The 20,473-nt window shown below is 45.5% G+C and overlaps 1 protein-coding gene across 1 annotated transcript in view; it reads left to right on the top strand.

Moving 5' to 3' along the window:
• Nucleotides 1-1,188, top strand: part of MRPL21 (mitochondrial ribosomal protein L21) — a 126,353-nt gene extending 125,165 nt beyond the window's left edge. The window contains exon 7 of the mRNA XM_069223025.1: nucleotides 1,064-1,188. Coding sequence (XP_069079126.1) covers nucleotides 1,064-1,128 — 65 coding nt within the window. The 3' untranslated portion in view covers nucleotides 1,129-1,188. The remainder of the gene's footprint in view (nucleotides 1-1,063) is intronic.
• The last annotated feature ends 19,285 nt before the right edge of the window (nucleotides 1,189-20,473 follow it).

The following is a 20,473-nucleotide window of genomic DNA, read 5'->3' on the forward strand; positions in this document are numbered from 1 at the left end:
CTGTCTCCCATGCAGCACTCCCATCACTTCACACCACACCTGAAAGAGCTCCACTGGCACCCCATATTTAAATGAGCAAAATTCATAATCCTTACCCACACTTTCAAGGTACTACATAACACTAGCCCAGCACACATCAACAATCACATCTGCTTTCACGAACCTTCCAGACACCTCTGCTCATCCAGACTCCTACATGCACTCATCCCTCGCAACCAGAAGACCAGATTGCTCCTAAAGCATGAAATGAGCTGCTGCTACACATAAAAGTCTCCTCCTCACTTATTGAGTTCCGCAAGAAGCTGAAGACCTGGCCTTTAAAGTAGTCCCTCAAGGCTGTAGGTTTGTATGGACTCACACTTGCTCATCGTCAGGATAGCCTCTTGTGTGATACTTATCTTTTTTAACATTAAAAAAAGTTGTCTCTGGTTCAGTGTTTGACAATATTATGGTTGTGTTGGTGTGCCCTCACTAGGATTCACGCCATTATCCACTTGACTTTTCTGATTCCCTTTGTTCTTAGACCATGATCCTTCAGTTCCAGCTTCGTCAAGACCCCCCACCCCCCTACAGCCAGCAGTGCACTGATTTAATTATTCATCTGCCAGTTTATGCTTTCAGTCACCCATTCATTCTGCCGTTCCCTCTTTAATTGTTTCATTAACGGACACCAGTTCTCACATTAATCCACACCCTTCTTTCTGATTTATGGGAGCAGTCCAAGTTAAGAGCCTTTTACAAAATCAGGATTTAAATCATTTGGTTGCCACTAAATAGTTTTTATCGCAGTTATGATTCACATAATTCAAATACCTTTTATGTTAACTGAGCAAAGAAATGCGCGACAAATGAATACTACCGGCGAAGTAACGTTTTTTTAATCCAGCAAGTATTAGTTTTCTTTGAAGGTCCGAAACCCAGGCGCTTTCTGTAAGATAGTTATATAAATATTATGAAGACATTTTGCATTAGCGTTCAAGTCATTGAATTCCTGTGTACCAGAAGAACTTAATGCTTTGTATGTGACTTGCCGGTTTAAACACTTTTCATTTCTGTTTTTCAGTTATTGTGTACCCGGAGACGGTCCTGCGGATAAACACTATTGAACTTGCTCCACGGTTGTCGTAATAGGGGTTTCCAATTCTTCACGTTTATATTAAGCAAACAATAAAAATATTTTCCCTCTCACTCTTCGTATTCTGGGCATTTGTTTCAGCGATATCGTAGTGCCGAACTGGCAAAATGGTATGTAATTTTATGCAACTTTTACCCCACCCTCAGTCCTTATTCTGTCTCGTGAAAAGAAGTCACGGCTATTCCCCGTGCATGTGGCCAAAGTGCCTGGCCTATGTCCCCTGATTCTGCTGGCACCTGGGCATGTGCCTGCTGTTAGTGGCCAAAGGCTGCAGAGTAGCAGCATCACGACTGCGCACTGGGTGCGGCTAAATGGCATGTCTGACTCCCAGGGCCTCCTTTAGTTAAAGGGCGCAGGTAGTGGATGCAGGGTGCACAGAAACTGTTTGCGTGTGCCCAGTGCCTGCTGTCCACAGCCGAAGGTTGACGGAACAAGGGTGAAAGGCCTGATTGATGGACGATGCTTGTGCCTTCGGCGTTCTGTACTTTTATGAAAGCTTTGTGCGCCAGGTATAGATGCGCTATGATGAGGCAGGGCATTGCCAAGCACTGCGCCCAGCGCCCACTGTGCAGTGGTAAAGGTCATGTGCTGTACGTTTTAGAGCATGAGGTAGTTGTTGTGTTTGGGTTCGGTGCGCGCTCTTCAGAATGTTTGTGTTCAGTGGATTCGGGAGATGACAGTTTGCTGTTTCTCCGAGTTGCTGGACGCTAGATCGCGCATTACCATTAAAGCTGTTTATAATACCTTTATTGTGGACCGAAACTTCTATTCACCACAGTTTGGCGACGAGGGACTTGGCGCGACCTAGGTCAGCAGCGGCAGGGTGTTTTATTGGAGATGTGGATACGATCGACATTGCTGTTTCCCAAGGGAGAAGTGGGTGCACCTGCGCCATTGTTCACACCTCGATTTTCACTGGAGTGGCGAGGCAGCTTTGAGTGTGCTGCTTCGTGTTAGCGTGCTGTGAGCCAACGTCGTTACTGTCGTGCGGAGAGCCAGCGCTGATACTGCCATTGACATTGAAGTTTTTGGGTGGAGCACCAGAGCGGTTTTCCTAGTGTTCGGTCGGGTGTGTGAGCGGAGAGCCGGCACTGAGGAAGGAGTGTCATTACTTATTACACTACTGCTGTTCCTGTGTGTGAGCAGTGTTTTCTGGAGGAGCGGAACGGCTGGGGCTTTCAGTATGCGCAGGAGCCGGCGCTGATGTGACGTCTTTGTTTTTTTACATCCTGAACCTCTTGTGCAACCGGAACCTCTTGTGTAGGAAGTAGATTCTGAGGCTATATCCCAGAAGTGTTACTGCCTTGGTTCGTCTAAGTGTTAAAACAGGTGGAGGTGGGAGAACATTATTTTGGTTGTTCTGCTCGTTCCTAGAGGGACTCTGTGAAACTCCTGACTGCATTTAAGTGCCTCTACTGTGAGAATTTTTTACCTGCTTTTATGATGTTCAAGTAATGGCCACATAGCTTTTCTGTTTACTGCATTGTATCGTTTCTTTTGTGTTAATACGTATTTGACAATTGCTATGATGGCCAACTACTCCAATATTTCTCCACCACCTTTATTTCTACCTGTTCCAGGGGTGCCAGTCTTACCTTGGGAGGATTGGGTGGAAATGCTGGAGAATTACATTGTTGCCTTGGATGGTCAGGGTTATACTCCTCAAAGGAAAAAAGCTATCCTTTTGAGTACTCTGGGGTGTGAGGGTCAAAGGATTTTTAAATATCTTCCTCCTTGTATGGGGCCCAATGGACAGCCTATGGACGATATTTATATAGAAGCAATTAAGAGGTTGGAGAACAGGTTTGCAAAAGAAACTAATTTAGTTTTAGCTAGGTATAAGTTTTACACACAACCTCAAGATCATCATGAGTCTATTGATGTTTTGGTGTCGTGGTTGAGGGAATTGTCTGTTAAATGCAAGTTTGGTACTATGACAGAAGAACTGATACGTGATCAACTCATTGTGCAGTGCCGCGATAAAAAAATTCAGGAGAGACTATGGGCAGCAAAGAATCCCACGCTACAAGAAGCAATTGATTTGGCAAAAGTGATGGAGGAATCGAAACGCTGTATTAAGGAACTGGAAAGGAAAGAGAAAACTGTGGAAGTTATGGCTTTAACAAATGATTCTAAAATTTTGAGACCAGAAACGGGAACTGCAGCAAAGAAAAACATACTTGGTGGAAGTAAGGGGAGGGAGTGCTTTAGGTGTGGTAGTACTTTGCACTTGGGTGACTTCAAGAAATGTTTTGCCATCAATAAGGAGTGTCGCAAGTGTGGTCGCAGAGGACATTATGCCCGTGTGTGTAGAGAAAATACTCGGGGTACTAAGGAGTTTAAATCAAGCATAAATTTGGTTGAGGAAGGTGGTGAGTCTCCTTGTGAGGATAGAGTACTTGTGGTTGGACAAGACTCCAACGTGAAAGTGAGTGTGAGTGATCGTCGATGTTATAGACCGACAGCTTTTTTTTTAATTGGGGAGGTTCAATTAAACCTCATGGTGGACTCGGGTTCGTTGTACACCATTATTCCTGAGAGTCTTTTCAGACGTTTTTGGGGTAATGAAGAGTTATTACCTAAGGATATATCCCCGGGGGGATATCAAGGGGTGGAAATTAGGTTGCTGGGTTACATGTTGAAGGAAATTCATTTTGGGGGTAGGAAAGTTCTTGGAAAAGTTTATGTGTCTGTTGAGGGCCCACCTATATTGGGTTGGATGCATCAATATGATCTCAACATTGTCATCAGTCCCAGAGCGTCCAATCAGGTTTTGGTGGTTGCGAATATACTTTTGGAAGATATTTTGGAAGGTGCTGGGGATGTCTTTAAAAAAGAATTAGGATGTCTAAAGGGCTACGTGCATAGAATAGTATTGAGAGAAGATGCCCATCCTATCCAACATAAAGTCTGCAAGATACCATTTGTGGCAAGAGAGGAAGTCAAGAAAGTGATTAACAACATGTTGATTGAGGGTATCATTGAACTGGTTGAAGTGTCTCCATGGATTTCCCCGGTTGTTATTACGCGGAAATCGGATGGGAAGGTTCGGTTATGTGTGGACTTGAGGTCAGTAAATCAGAACATTGTCGTAGATACTTACCCTTTACCCAATATAAATGAGTTGTTATCTGCGGTAAAAAATGGTAAGTTTTTCTCTAAATTAGATTTGAGGAGTGCTTATCATCAGATTAGACTTCATCCTGATTCCAAGCATGTCACAGCATTTGTCACTCCGGAAGGTACTTTCCAATTTACTCGCATGCCTTTTGGTTTGGCTTCCGCTGCGAGTGTGTTTCAGCGATTGATGGGTCAGATGTTTGGAAAATTCAAGGATGTATTATTTTTTCAAGATGATATACTTGTGATGGGTGATACCGTTGATGAACACAATGTCACACTGAGGAAAGTACTCAAGATCATTGGAGATTCTGGTCTAAGCTTGAATAAGGAGAAGTGTATTTTCTTGGTAGAGGAAATTGACTATCTTGGGTATTCTATTGCTAAAGGTAGTATTAAACCGAAGAAAAGCCTGTTGGAAGCCATCAAATTTGCACCTGCACCAGCTGACAAAGACCAGTTGAGGTCCTTTTTGGGACTGGTGGAGTATTACTCCAAGTTTGTACATAAATTTGCGAGCAAGACTGAGTGTCTAAGGAAGTTGTTGAGGAAAGGGAGTAAGTTTTGTTGGCTTGAGGAACAAGTGGATGGTTTTAATCGTATTAAAGGTGAGATTTGTAGTGCAGGTATTTTGTCAGCTTTTGATATTAATTTACGTTCTATCCTGACTGTGGATGCCAGTGGGACTGGTTTAGGAGCTGTGTTGTCACAAGTTCATGGGAAACAAGAGAAGACAGTCGCGTTTGCGTCTCGTACGTTGACACAAACGGAACGGAACTATTCTGTTATTGAGCGGGAAGCTTTAGCGGCTGTTTGGGGCACAGAACATTTCAGAACGTATTTGTGGGGGTTGGAGTTTACTTTAAGGAGTGATCACAAACCCTTATTGAGAATATTATCGGCTGGTGGTGCTGGTAAGGGGTCAGCAAGGTTAGCTAGACTTTCTGCAAGATTGCAAGAGTATCTGTATTGTGTAGAGTATGTTCAGGGTTGGAGAAATGTTCAGGCTGATTGTCTGTCCAAGTTGTCTCTGGATTGGGAGAAGGTGGATGCCCAGTTGGTAAAGTCTTGTGATACAGATGATGCTGTGGCCTCTATTGGTAGTGTTGTTGAATGGGGTTTAGGTACATTTACATTGGATGAATGGAAGAATGAGATGGCAGTTGATGATTGCCTTAAAAGTGTTTTTAGATTAGTTTCCTTGGGAATTCGAAGGGAGAGTACGCTTCCACTGTCTGTCAGGCCTTTCTTGGATGTGTTGGATGAGCTGTCGTGTTGTGGGGACAGTGTATTGATGCGAGGGGAACGTTTTGTTCCGCCTGTGGGACTGAGGTTTAAGTTATTTTCTTTAGCTCATGAGGGTCATTTGGGCCAGGGGATGACTAGCAGAAGATTGAAAGAAAAATTTTGGTGGCCTGGTTTGGATGGGCAGGTTAAGTGTTGGGTGGAGCAGTGTGCACTATGCAAAGAGAGTGAGAAAAGGTTGAAAGTGGGAGTTGGTAGGGTGGAAGGCCATATTGAAGATCCGGGAAAACCTTGGCACACGATTTGTTTGGATTTCATTGGTCCACTAATGGAAGTTCCCTTTCAAATGCGCTTTGCTGTTGTTATTGTGGATGTTCACTCTAGATGGTTAGTGGTTAGAATTGTACATGATGTTACCACGACCATAAAAGTTTTGGAAGACATTTTCATGGAGGAAGGTATTCCCAGGGTTCTTATCACGGACAATGGCACTCAGTTAACTTCGAATGAGATGTGTTTGTTCTTGAAGAATTGTGGAGTGCGACACACCAGGACTTCTCTGTACTACCCACAGGGTAATGGAATAGTTGAGAGGGTTAACAGATTAATCAAGGGAACTATACAGCTAGCTTTGGCTAATCACTGTAGTGTGCAGAAGATGATAATTGATGTGGTAAGAGCATATCGCTCCACGATTCATAGTACTATGGGTGTGTCTCCTTTCAGTGTGATGCGGGGGAGACCGATGGGGACGAAATTGATTCCTTCTTGGCTTCAAGAGTGGGTTGCATCTGGTGGTAGTAACAAGACGGGTGTTCCCTGTCAGCATGATCACGGATTGAGTGTGGGTGACTGGGTCAAGGTTAAGTCAGGTAGAGTAAGAGCGGGTGTTTCAAAATTTAGAGGCCCCTTTCGTGTGAAGAAGGTTGGAAGATTTCAAGTTGAGACTGAGGAAGGAGAGAAGTGGAATGTGAGAAATGTGGCTCTTTATCAGAAGGGGGGGAAGTGTGTTTCGAGTCAGGTGGAGGATGAATGTTCTAGCTCTTTCTTTTGGAGTGTTGATGGTGAGTCAGATATAAGTCACAGTACTAATTCTGATGCTGTAAGAAATGAAGGTAGAGAATCTACTCCTGGTAGGGGTTATGTTTCTGAGGCTGGAGAGAGTGAATCACAAAGTGTAACTCAAGAGATTGAGAAGTCTCGAACAGAAGGAGTGGTTTGTGAGCAATTGACGAGGTCTCGCAGATGTCCTGGTTATCTTAAAGATTATATTTTGAAGTGATTTGGTTTTATAATTGTTTTTGATTTAAAAAAAACAAAAAACTGTATTATTAAGTAACAACTTGTTTTTGTTTAAGTTATGTTTTATGTTAGATATTTCCTTTTGTACACAGTCTATGTGAAGGCAAGAGGATATGTTGTGTTTGGGTTCGGTGCGCGCTCTTCAGAATGTTTGTGTTCAGTGGATTCGGGAGATGACAGTTTGCTGTTTCTCCGAGTTGCTGGACGCTAGGTCGCGCATTACCATTAAAGCTGTTTATAATACCTTTATTGTGGACCGAAACTTCTATTCACCACAGTAGTATTGAAGGGGTGGATACAAGGTGTGCGGCCACCACTTCCGCCGAATGTTTTCTGCCAAGCTCTTTGCCCAGCGGCTGCTGAGGACAGTCATAAGCCGTGTGTTTTGCTAATCTGGGCACAAAGAATAGCCAGAGGGTATAATCCAGTCCCACGCCCTTCAACCCGTGCCTTCTTCAATACCAGAAATGCCCACAGAAAGGGCTGAAGGCCAATTCCTGAGGAATTTGACTACACAAGGCACGGAGTACATCTTCAAAGGTTGTAAGCAGAGGTTTTGGCCAACCCCAGGAAGTCGTACACTGCACCCAGTGCCCTGTGCTCACATCCAAAGGTCATGTACTGTGGATATGAGAACTAGGCAAAGGACGTGGCACAGTGCACCCTGTACCCGATTGTCTATGGTAAATAGTTTGTGTTTACAGGGTTGACAGAAGGCCGTTTATATTGATTTCCACGGAATGAAGGCTGATTGGACGGTCTGATTTCTGGACAGGCCCCGCATCTTTGCTCATTGGGTGAATGGACAAAAGCTACGTGTAATGAGTTCCGAGGCACTGTGCTGTGGGTTCAGGGGTCACGTGGACTAGCCGGGGCGTTGGCGCAAGTCACGATCTGTGCAAATTGACAGTTTCACATTGCTGCAGTCTGGGTGTATCACGAGGAGTGAATGCAAGATGCGACCAAATCCCATGCCCCCCCTCATCCACTGCCAGCACTCTGCCTAACGACCACTACAAATCAAGATAATGTTCACTGAGTACAGGGGGCGAGGATTGGGTTCAGAATGCCTACTCTTCATGGCTATAAGTCATGAACCCTGGATTTGAGGCAAGGTCATGTAACTACCTTCTCTGGGAAATTTCAATGCTTTTTTAGGTTTTGTGGCACAGATGCTAGTCGAGAAGATCATTGTATAGTGTTGACTTAACTGATGCACAACGTTTGTGCGTGTGTAAATGTATTACATACAATCATATTTCCCCAGTTTTGAAAGTGGCTAAAGAGTTTTTTCTCCACTTTTTACTACACTTTTTGCTTTACTTTTTCTAGAAAGTGTCATTGGATGTTATGAAGAGCTTTTTGGTTTTTAGGTCGTACATAAAGACAGCTTTGTCTTGCAAGAGCTGTTTTCATCAAACTTCACAAACACGCAATCCAATAAAATTACATAAATAGGAAGGCATACACATATATTGACAGGTACCTTTGAACAAACCTTTCAGCCATTGGCTCCAGCAAGTGTTGGCACTGGCAAAAAGGCCGTCTTTCAGTCCTTGGCATGTCATGGATGTTAACATTTTTTTTTTAAGTTACTGACCTGAATTAACACACACACACACACACACACAGTGGCTGCCCCTTACCCCCCGTCACTTTTAATTTCCCTCTTCTCGCCCACTCTGCCTCCGATATTCTCTCTCTTCATCACCGTGCATCTGGATATTGACATTGTGTTCTCCATTTGTGTCCATTTCTGGCAGACGTGTAGCCAATTAGAAGGTTTGTTAAAGCATGGCTCAACTTTTGCGAATCAGAGCCTGCCCTTGATTGATGTTTTCCGGGCCACCTCCTCTCTGTCGCTCGGGTTGGACTGCACACACAGGTAGTCAAAGATCTTCTGCCCCGGACTTTGTCATTGCACAGATGGCATCTCAGCTCTTCCTTGTACATCCTGTTCTGATGTACTTGTTTTCGCTGATGCGATCCCCTTTGTGTGTGCTGTTGCCAACCAGGATTTAACCCCTTTGCTGCCAGGCCTTTTCCCCTCCTGTGCCGAGCCTTTTTTTTGGCTATTTGGGGCAGTTTGCGCTTAGGCCCTCATAACTTTTTGTTCGCATAAGCTACCCACGCCAAATTTGCGTCCTTTTTTCCAACATCCTAGGGATTCTAGAGGTACCCAGACTTTGTGGGTTTCCCTGAAGAGACCAAGAAATTAGCCAAAATAAAGGGAAAATTTCTTTAAAAAAAAAAAATAATAATTTGGAAAAAAGGGCTGCATAAGAAGGCTTGTGTTTTTTCCCCCTGAAAATAGCATCAACAAAGGGTTTGCGGTGGTAAGATCACCATCTTCCCAGCTTTCAGGAACAGGCAGACTTGATTTAGAAAACCCAATTTTTCAACACAATTTTAACATTTTACTGGGACATATCCCATTTTTACTATTTTTTGTGCTTTTAGCCTCCTTCCAGTTAGTGACCGAAATGGGTGAGAAACCAATGCTGGATCACAGAAAGCTAAACATTTCTGAAAAGTAGACAACATTATAGAATCAGCAAGGGGTCGTTCGTGTGGATCCTACAAGTCTTTCCTACAGAAAATAACAGCTGAAATAAAAGAATATTGAAATTGAGGTGAAAAAAACCGCAATGTTTCTCCACGTTTTACTCTGTAACTTCTTCCTGCGATGTCAGATTGTTTAAAGCAATATACCGTTACGTCAGCTGGACTCTTCTGATTGCGGGGATATATAGGGCTTGTAGGTTCATTAAGATCCCTAGGTACCCAGAGCCAATACATGAGCTGCACCTTGCAATGGGTTTGCATTCTATACCGGGTATACAGCTAAATTCATTTGTTGAAATATAAAAAGTGAAAAATAGGTATCAAGAAAACCTTTGTATTTCCAAAATGGCCACAAGATAAGGTTTAGAGAATCAGTGGTTATTTGCACATCTCTGAATTCCGGGGTGCCCATACTAGCATGTGAATTACAGGGCATTTCTCAAATAGATGTCTTTTTTACACGCTGTCTTACATTTGGAAGGAAAAAATGCAGAGAAAGAAAAGGGGCAATAACACTTGTTTTGCTATTCTGTGTTCCCCCAAGTCTCCCAATAAAAATGGTACCTCACTTGCGTGGGTAGGCCTAGGGCCCGTGACAGGAAATGCCCCAAAACACAACATGCACACATCACATTTTCACAAAGAAAACAGAGCTGTTTTTTACAAAGTGCCTAGCTGTGGATTTTGGCCTCTAGGTCAGCCGGCACCTACGGTAACCTAGCAAACCTGTGCAGTTCTGAAAACTAGACACCTAGTGGAATCCAAGATGGGGTGACTTGTGGGGCTCTGGCCAGGATCTGTTACCTAGAATCCTTTGCAAACCTCAAAATTTGGCCCAAAAACACTTTTTCCTCTCATTTCGGTGACAGAAAGTTCTGGAATTTGAGAGGAGCCACAAATTTCCTTCCACCCAGCAAGTCTCCAGATAAAAATGGTACCTCACTTTTGTGGGTAGGCCTACTGCCCGCGAAAGGAAATGCCCCAAAACACTATCTGGACACATCAAAATTATCAAATACAAAACTACCTGTTTTTGCGGGGGCACCTGCGTTTTTGGCCCTGGGCTCAGCAGCCATCTAGGGAAACCTACCAAACCTAGACATTTCTGATAACTAGACACCCGAGGGAGTCCAGGGAGGTGTGACTTGCGTGGATCCCCCAGTGTTTTCTTACCCAGAATCCTCAGCAAACCTCACATTTAGCTAAAAAATCAAATTTTCCCCACATTTCTGTGTGGGACCACTGCACTGGGACAAATTACATACCACCCATCGTTCCCCTCAGTTTCCCGGAAAAAATGAAACCTCATTTGTGTAGGTGGGCCGAGTGCTTGTGAAAGAGAAGAGCCAAAAACATGTCGATATTGAGGGGGAACCAAAAAGGGTCCAAAAGGGCAGTTTGAAGAAAAAAAAATTAAGCTGACAAGTGCAGCAGAATTTTTATCGGTATAGATGAGACAATGCTGGGTGGTAGGAATTTTGTAGATTTCTGCAGATTCCGGAAGGTTCCATCACAAAAACGTGGGACAAATGTGTGATTTCCAGCAAAGTTGGAGGTTTGCAGGGCATTGGGGGTACAAAAATGGTGCGGAGTGCATGTGAAACACACCACCCTGGAATCACCCAGATGTTTACTTTTCAGATGTGTCTAGGTCTTGTGGATTTTTCTACATGGCAGCGTCCCAAAGTCCATAAAGTGCAGCCCTCACCATTCCAAGTGGAACGATTTTGAGAGTTAGCCAAGCTCTAATGGCCCAAATGCAAAACCAAAACCCAAAATAATCAAAAGTCTTCTTGCTTGCTGTGGGATAAGATGTTTTAGAGTGCGGGGGAGAGCTGAAAGACTGTTATCCCCTTCAGTTGGGATGGGGGCATAACCAGGCCCATACTGGTTGGTAGCCACCTCCCCAATATATATAAATATTTTTTTTTAATTCCCTGGCATCTAGTAGACTTTCTGCCCCCCCCCGAGGTGTGGCTCAGGGGCAGAACAACTTTGGCCCCATTTATTTGGGGTGGGCGGATGGCCATACCCCCACCCTCTTAATTTTGGGGAAAAAACAAACTTCCCTGGTCTCTGGTGGGCTTTCTGCCCCCCACTCCCCCTTGGGGGCAGATGGGCCTTCCAAAAATAGGCACATCTGCCCCCAAGGGGGAGAGATATGGCCAACAGTAATGTGCCCCCATAGGGAGCGACCCTTGGGGGGGCTGCCTCCCAAAAGAAAACCCACACATACACACACACCAATCCCTGGTCCCTAAGGGGTTTCTCCACCCAGGGGGCAGATCGGCCTTATAGAAATACTCTGATCTGCACCCAAGAGGAGCAGAAACGGCCAAAAATAAATTTGCCCCCCCAGGGGAGCGACCCTTGCCTAAGGGGTCGCTCCCCTTGCGTGAAATTGGAGCAAAAAATAAATAAAAAATCCCCGGTGCCTAGTGGTTTCAGATTGGCCTAACAAAAATCAGCCGATCTGCCCCCAAGGGAGGCAGAAATGGTCTAAATCCAATTTTCCCCCCAGGGGAGCGACCCTTGCTTAAGGGGTCGCTCCCCACCTCTAAAAAACAAAACACAAAAAATTAGCCCTGGCGCCTAGATGGGGCAGATCAGCCTAATAACAATAGGCCGATCTGTCCCCAGGGGGGGCAGAAATGGTCTAAAATAAATCCCCCCCCCTCACCCGGGAGTGACCCTTGCCTAAGGGGTCACTCCCCTTACGTGAAATTGGTGCAAAAAAAAGATCCCTGGTGCCTAGTTGTTTCTGTCCCCCTTGGGGGCCGATTGGCCTAACAAAAAGTCAGCCGATCTGCCCCCATGGGGGCAGAAATGATCTAAATACAATTTGCCCCCAAGGGGAGCGACCCTTACCTAATGGGTCGCTCCCCATCTCTAAAAATAAAACAAACAAAAACCCCCCAAAAAATGATCCCTGGCACCTAGAGGTTGCCTAATAACAATAGGCCGATCTGCCCCCGAGGAGGGGGGGGGGGCAGAAATGGCATAAAATAAATTTGCCCCTCATTCCTCCCCCCACCCCCCTCCCCCAGGGAGCGACCCTTGCCTAAGGGGTCGATCCCCACTTATAAAAAACAAAACAAAACAAACAAAAAAAATTCCCTGGCGCCTAGAGTTTTCTGCCCCCCCTGGGGGCAGATCGGCCTAATACCAATAGGCCGGTCTGCTCCCAGGGGGTGCAGAAATGGATAAAAATTAATTTGCCCCCCCACGGGGAGTGACCCTTGCCTAAGGGGTCGCTCCCCTTGCGTGAAATTGGCGCCAAAAAAAAAGATCCCCAGTGCCTAGATCGGCCTAACAGCAATAGGCCTTGAAAAACATTGCTCCCCGGAGAGCGACCCTTGCCCACGGGGTCGCTCCCCTAATGCCAGTTTCCCTTTGAAAGATACATCCCAGGTGTCTAGTGGGCATTTCAAAAGCCGGATCGCTTTACAATCCGGCTTTTGAAATGCTCCGAGAGACTTCAAAGGGAAGGAAATTCCTTTCCTTCCCTTTGAAGCCTCTCAGGGCCCCCATCACATGATTGGAAAAGAAATGCTCTGCATTTCTCTTCTGATCGCGCTATGGGGAAGTGGCCTCTGATGAGATCAGCACGTGAATGCGCACTGATGTCATCAGACATCACTGGGGGGTTCGAGGGGGGGGGGGGTCGGTGGTGCAAGGGTAAGGGCTTCACCTTCCATCCCTGCCTTGGGGGGTTGGGAGGGAAGCCCACACCCTCTGAGCTCAGTGCCGAGGACGTAATGGTTATGTCCTCGGCACATGAGCACTGTGCCGTTGGACGTAACTATTACGTCCACGGCACAGAAGGGGTTGAAGGCACATGTGTTGGGCCTAGGCAAACTGCCACCAATTAACCTGCAGGAGGATAATGTAGTGAGAGTCAACGGGAGCGTCAGGCAGTGCTATCTCGCCATATCCTGCTTTTGCGTTGTTAATGCCTGCAAACGTAACAAGCTTTGGGCCTACAGTGAGAGGAATTCCTTCATCTGTGTCACCTATGATGGCCAACAGTCAGCTTCATGTGTAGTGGTCAACTTTGAATGAGGGGTTTCTTGTGTGGCCCCACTGACTCTTATCGTGGGTAGCAGCTGCACCCCTGCATTCCAGTACGTGTCGGTGCTGTGAAACAAATGGTGGAGCACTGCGTGGATAGCCAGCATGAAAGAGAGCCGATATAGCATAATTTATATTTAAAATGATTTTCCTTTGATTATTGCACAATATGCCACATGAAAATGGCCTCTTCATTTGAGCAGAAAACAAGGAGAGTTTTGTTATGTTTTGGTGTATTACTGCTTCATTCTGTGGTCCATCGATTATGCGCAATGTAATTATTCCATTCTTCTCCTCTTCCTCTCCATCAGCCTCCATTTTCCCTGCCCTGCCCTTGTGTTGCTTCATGTTTAGAACGTTTGGATGCTTTATCCTATTTTTATTTGATAGTTGGCCGACTGGTGTTCCGGATGCCCTCCTGTCAAGATGTTTCCTCAGCTCTGCCTCAAGAATGAAGCTGCTTTTACTATTAAATAGTTCACCTGCTGAGCTTATCTCCTGGTGGGCCACGTGCAGTTCCAGCAACCATGGAGACTCTCTGTGGGACATATCCCACACATTCAAAAAACCATATTAGGAGGTCGTACCTTACATCACCGCTGAAGCGTGAAATGAGTTCTCACACCACATTAGAGCCTCCTCATCTCTTTTTTAATTCTGCAAGAAGCTGAAGACCTGGCTCTTCAAGTAAGCCATACACCTGCAAAGCACCAGGATACCATCACAGGTGATATTGTGCTACACAAATCCACATAACATAACACAACACACCTAACATACCACCTTCACCACATACACAAGACACACCACATGCCTATTAATTACAGATACCTGATTTTGCAAATGTGTTCTGCCCATGTAGTATGCCCAGATTGTTTTTATTTTTAATCACCCGGTTTTGAACTTCTGTTGTGGATGAGTGTCCGTTTAGGAGTCTCACTTCAAGTCATTTCATGGTAAATTGGGCTGCACATGTTTGCTTTTTAAGATAAGGCTGCTGCAATGCAGCTAGGGTAAGGGGCACTGGGCTGGTTACATATGAACACATTTACTGTAGTACAGGCTACATGTAAGAGACTATAGTTGTGCACACAGTTTAACTGCCTTTCACAGTTTTAAACTGCAAATCTGACCTGTCAAAATACTACTTTTGACAGGTGTAAACCTTCCTTTTAAATACGTAACTCATAGGCAATCCTTATTGGCCATAAAGGCTGAATTCAGATATTTAAAAGTAGGACATCTAGAAATTAATGTTGAACATGTGCTTACAGTGAATTATACCCAAAAACGATTTGCACTGTAGCAAGGCTGGCTGCTGCCATAGGGAATCATTGAGGTATATTTATTAAATGCTAAATTTCAATTGGTAGTAGCTAAAAAATACTACTTACACTCGTTTGAATTGTGATTTAAATTCCTCTTTGATGATGAGGGTAGATTTTAAATTATAATTTGAGAAATTCTACTTTTAGAAAGTTGGTCTTATTCTTCCTAAATTTTCTGGGAGTTTCCAGCTGCCTGGACTGGTGATGCATTTTCCAGTAGGAAATTTGTATAGAGCCAGCCAGTGCACAAAGGGACCTAGGTGTAAAGGGAGTGGGTCTTCCTGATTGGATTGCTAGGAAAGATTTGGGCCCTGCCTTGATAACGCTTCAAAGGGACTTTCCCTAGTACACACAGAAACCTGCAACCAACCTTTGTGTCACTAACTGGGCTGGATCCAAACCCAGGAAAGGAGGAAAGTTAGACAAAGGGGGAACCCCCCCCCCTCCTCCACAAGCTGGACTGGGCATAAAAGTGGCACCCCAGAACATTAAGCAGAGCAAGACTTTGGACCTGGATTGTGACAGCAGCAACACCTTGGGCAGCTTGAAGGACAAGCCCCCTGATGTCTGAATGGACAGTACTTCATCTGCAGCTGATCACAGGACTCGTGGGTCACTCCAAGGGCCAGTTATGCTGGCCCCTTATCACCCACTGAGAACTAGGTGGTGAAAGACTTAAACTCCACTGCCCTCCAGATGCCCTGCAAAATGGCTGAATTCCCATTGGATATGGATATTGGCTATGGAGGACACAGCAGAGAGGAAGGCTGGTGCAGGAAGCCAGTGAAATCAGCTCCCTGAAAAGTGCACCCTTTTTAGGTCTGCTGAAAAGACATCTGGTGGCTAGAACTCAACACCAGAAGTAAAATTAGCCCAAATTTGTCAAAATCGTCCCATCGAGCCTGGAGTTATGCTTGTTTTAAGATTTTGACCTTTGCCCTGTGCTTTAAAATGGAGCACATGGTGCTTTGCTGTTGTTCCTGAATTGTACCCCAGGTTGGGCCAGTGGCCAGAGGTCGACACATGTTTAAATTAATTATTGCTCTGGTGGGGGGCATGCATGGTGCCCCCTCCCAGACTTGCACCTTGGATGACGGAATGGATCCAACCTGGCAAGTATCAACCGAAAAGGGGGCCCAGGACTCCATCCTTGGGCCCCACAAAGACAAAACCAGTCCCTGGACTCCATCCCTGGGACCCAAGAGAAACATGAACTGCTCCTGCCACGATCGAGAGCCACGAAAGAAGACTGCTCCTACCTGGCGAGAGGAGGAAAAGCTGTTGCCAGCTCCTGCACCACTGAAGGTAGAAGGGCGGCTGAGCAGCGCAGGAGTGGGCCTCTTGTGCTCCTGAAGAAGAGAAAGCAGGCAGGAAAGGCAATAAGTGGATTTATTGTCATAAGCTTCCCCAACAGCAGGAGGCGACCGGCCAGAGAGGTAGGCAGCTTCCAACTGACCAGTAACTCAAATCAACATTATAGAGCAGGGCTACAGCACTCGAGGAAGCTCCGTGCAGGAAAGGGAAGTCAAACCAAAACAAAGAATGACAGTGAATAAAAGCAAGCATAGCAAATTACTTAGTAGTAAAGCAAGCAGGACAAATTACTTAACAGTAGTAAACATAACACATCTTCTCCCCTAATAAATATATATATGTATAACTAAACAGTTATATTTAAACTAATATAAAATCAGAACATCCTCCCCTAACATATACAAAACAAATGTTTTTAAGTTAAAACAAAATCTGAACATTTTCTTGGTATCACAGTCTCTAACGTGGGCCGATCCACCGCAATCTCCTCAGACAACGGTGCTTCTAAAACATGTTGAGAATCAGACGTTTCCAGATCATAACGAAACATATCTCCATGACTAGTTCCCCCCCCCTCACATTTTTCATACAATAATACCTTGAGATCCAGGATTGGGAACCTTATGAAGGGAAGAACTAACAAGGGAAGCAGACACAGCTTCTCCTGCAAGAGATGAAAATTGAGAGCCTTCTTCTACACTTCCCCCAGAATTGGGCCTGCTGTCATCATTCTCACTTTCGCAAAACAACAAATGTTCACAAACTCCAGTTAATCTGGTTAAACTCCCACAGGAATTGTTGTTGAGTTTGTTGGAGCATTTTCCCAACCTGGCGATCTTGAAAACTCTAGAAAATGTGGGCTCACCTTTCTTGATATGAAAGGTTAATTTGATTTTGACACAATCCCCAACAGATAACTTTACAGAAGAGGTTTTTACTTTATCTTTACCATGACCAATTTTACAGGAAACATTGACTTTAGCTTTACTGTACATATGCTTGAGGCCAATGATTGGTAAATGTTGCTTAATCCAAGAAGCATTGAGGGAGGTAAGAGATACACTCCCATTTAACATGGTAATGGTGAAACTCCAGTAGCCAGTTTGGGAGTGGAATGGTAAGCCCTACATTTTTTCCATTACAAACGTATTGATGTCAGTTCTGTTAGCTAATGCTGCCTTTACAGCTCCCACTATAACTCTGTTAAACCTCTCAACACGGCTATTCATATTAGGAGAATATAGGGCAGTTTTTCCATGAAAGATGTCCTTGTCTTTGAAATATTTCTGTAAGGCATGATAAGTAAATTCTTTACCATTATTAATAATAAGTGTTGACGTTGAGGATTCTCTAAGGAAGCATTCATTTCTACCCATTTGGAGAAATAGTAATTGAGAACTAAAACATAGACCTTGCCTTGGAAATATTCTCATGGGCACCCAAACATGTTGTAGGAAGTTGGCTCTGTATGTACTATTTCAAAGTAAGAAATAGCATGCACAGAGTCCAAGGGTTCCCCGTAGAGGTAAGATAGTGACAAAAAGAGATAATTCTAATGCTCTATTTTGTGGTAGTGTGGTCGAGCAGTAGGCTTATCAGAGGGTAGTGTTAAGCATTTGTTATACACACACAGGCAATAAATGGGGAACACACACTCAAAGACAATAAAGACAATTACAGGCCAATAGGTTTTTATATAGAAAAATATATTTTCTTAGTTTATTTTAAGAACCACAGGTTCAAGATTTACAAACAATACTTTAAATAAAAGGTATTTCACTTAGGAACTTTAGGAACTTTGAATTAGCAAAATAGCATATACAGTTTTCACAAAAATGGTTCCTGGGGGAGGTAAGTGTTTGTTAGTTTTGCAGGTAAGTAAACCACCTACAGGGTTCAAAGTTGGGTCCAAGGTAGCCCATCGTTGGGGGTTCAGGGCAACCCCAAAGTTACCACACCAGCAGCTCAGGGCCGGTCAGGTGCAGAGGTCAAAGTGGTGCCCAAAACGCATAGGCTTCAATGGAGAAGGGGGTGCCCCGGTTCCAGTCTGCCAGCAGGTAAGTACCTGCGTCTTCGGAGGGCAGACCAGGGGGGTTTTGTAGGGCACGGAGGGGACACAAGTCAGCACAAAAAGTACACCCTCAGCGGCACGGGGGCGGCCGGGTGCAGTGTGCAAACAGGCTTCAGGTTGGTAATAGAGTTCAATGGGAGACCTAGGGGTCTCTTCAGCGATGCAGGCAAGGGGGGGGGGGGCTCCTCGGGGTAGCCACCACCTGGGCAAGGGAGAGGGTCACCTGTGGGTCGCTCCTGCACTGGAGGTCGGATCCTTCAGGTCCTGGGGGCTGCGGGTGCAGTGTCCTTACCAGGCGTTGGGTCTTTGAAGCAGGCAGTCGCGGTCACGGGGAGCCTCTGGATTCCCTCTGCAGGCGTCGCTGTGGGGGCTCAGCGGGGTCAACTCTGGCTACTTACGGGCTCGCAATCGCCGGGGAGACCTCCCTGTAGTGTTGGTTCTCCACAAGTCGAGCTGGGGGCATCGGGTGCAGAGTGCCAAGTCTCACGCTTCCGGCAGGAAACGTGTTGTTTTCCAAAGTTGCTTCTTTGTTGCAAAGTTGCAGTCTTTGTGGAACAGAGCCGCTGTCCTCTGGAGTTCTTGGTCCTTTTAGATGCAGGGTAGTCCTCTGAGGCTTCAGAGGTCGCTGGACCCTGTGGAACGCATCACTGGAGCAGGTCTTTTGAAGTGGGGAGACAGGCCGGTAGAGCTGGGGCCAAAGCAGTTTTTGTCTCCGTCTTCTCTGCAGGTTTGTCAGCTCAGCAGTCCTTCTTCGTCTTAGGTTGCAGGAATCTAGTTTCCTAGGTTCTGGGGAGCCCCTAAATACTGAATTTAGGGGTGTGTTTAGGTCTGGGAGGGAAGTAGCCAATGGCTACTGTCCTTGAGGGTGGCTACACCCTCTTTGTGCCTCCTCCCTGAGGGGAGGGGGGCACATCCCTATTCCTATTGGGGGAATCCTCCAAAATCAAGATGGAGGATTTCTAAAGGCAGGGGTCACCACAGCTCAAGACACCTTAGGGGCTGTCCTGACTGGCGGGTGACTCCTCCTTGTTTTTCTCATTATCTCTCCCGGACTTGCCGCAAAAGTGGGGGCTGTGTCCAGGGGGCGGGCATCTCCACTAGCTGGAGTGCCCTGGGGCATTGTAACACGAAGCCTGAGCCTTTGAGTCTCACTGCTAGGTGTTACAGTTCCTGCAGGGGGAGGTGTGAAGCACCTCCACCCAGAGCAGGCTTTTGTTTCTGTCCTCAGAGAGCACAAAGGCTCTCACCACATGGGGTCAGAAACTCGTCTCTCAGCAGCAGGCTGGCACAGACCAGTCAGTCCTGCACTGAACAATTGGGTAAAATACAGGGGGCATCTCTAAGATGCCCTCTGTGTGCATGTTTTAATAAATCCAACACTGGAATCAGTTTGGGTTTATTATTCTGAGAAGTTTGATACCAAACTTCTCAGTATTCAGTGTAGCCATTATGGAGCTGTGGAGTTCGTTTTTGACAGACTCCCAGACCATATACTCTTATGGCTACCCTGCACTTACAATGTCTAAGGTTTTGCTTAGACACTGTAGGGGCATAGTGCTCATGCACCTATGCCCTCACCTGTGGTATAGTGCACCCTGCCTTAGGGCTGTAAGGCCTGCTAAAGGGGTGACTTATCTATGCCATAGGCAGTGTGAGGTTGGCATGGCACCCTGAGAGGAGTGCCATGTCGACTTAGTCATTTTCTCCCCACCAGCACACACAAGCTGGCAAGCAGTGTGTCTGTGCTGAGTGAGGGGTCCCTAGGGTGGCATAAGACATGCTGCAGCCCTTAGAGACCTTCCCTGGCATCAGGGCCCTTGGTACCAGGGGTACCAGTTACAAGGGACTTATCTGGGTGCCAGGGTTGTGCCAATTGTGGAAACAATGGTACATTTTAGGCAAAAGAACACTGGTGCTGGGGCCTGGTTAGCAGGGTCCCAGCACACTTCTCAGTCAAGTCAGCATCAGTATCAGGCAAAAAGTGGGGGGTAACTGCAACAGGGAGCCATTTCTTTACACATGTCCAATGAAAATTTGTCCCAAGGCCTGACTGGAAAACTTGTGTGAATAGTCTCAACTCTGTTAGTGACCAATGATTTGTCTGAATTACAACAGAATGTGCATTGCTTAATGTAACTTGAAATCTGAGAGTCCATATGTGGCCCCGTTCCTTAGTCAGAGTTTGACCTTAATGCCCAGAGTACGCCAAACTAATAATCGCCTGGCAAATGGAATTAAGAGGAATAACAGGCTCTTCCTTCATAAATAAATCATTTCCAAAAAAATGGAATCTCTGAATTTCCCAAAAAATTGCATAGTGGG

The sequence above is a fragment of the Pleurodeles waltl genome, chromosome 3_1 (assembly GCF_031143425.1).
Source record: "Pleurodeles waltl isolate 20211129_DDA chromosome 3_1, aPleWal1.hap1.20221129, whole genome shotgun sequence".
NCBI classification, from domain to species: domain Eukaryota; kingdom Metazoa; phylum Chordata; class Amphibia; order Caudata; family Salamandridae; genus Pleurodeles; species Pleurodeles waltl.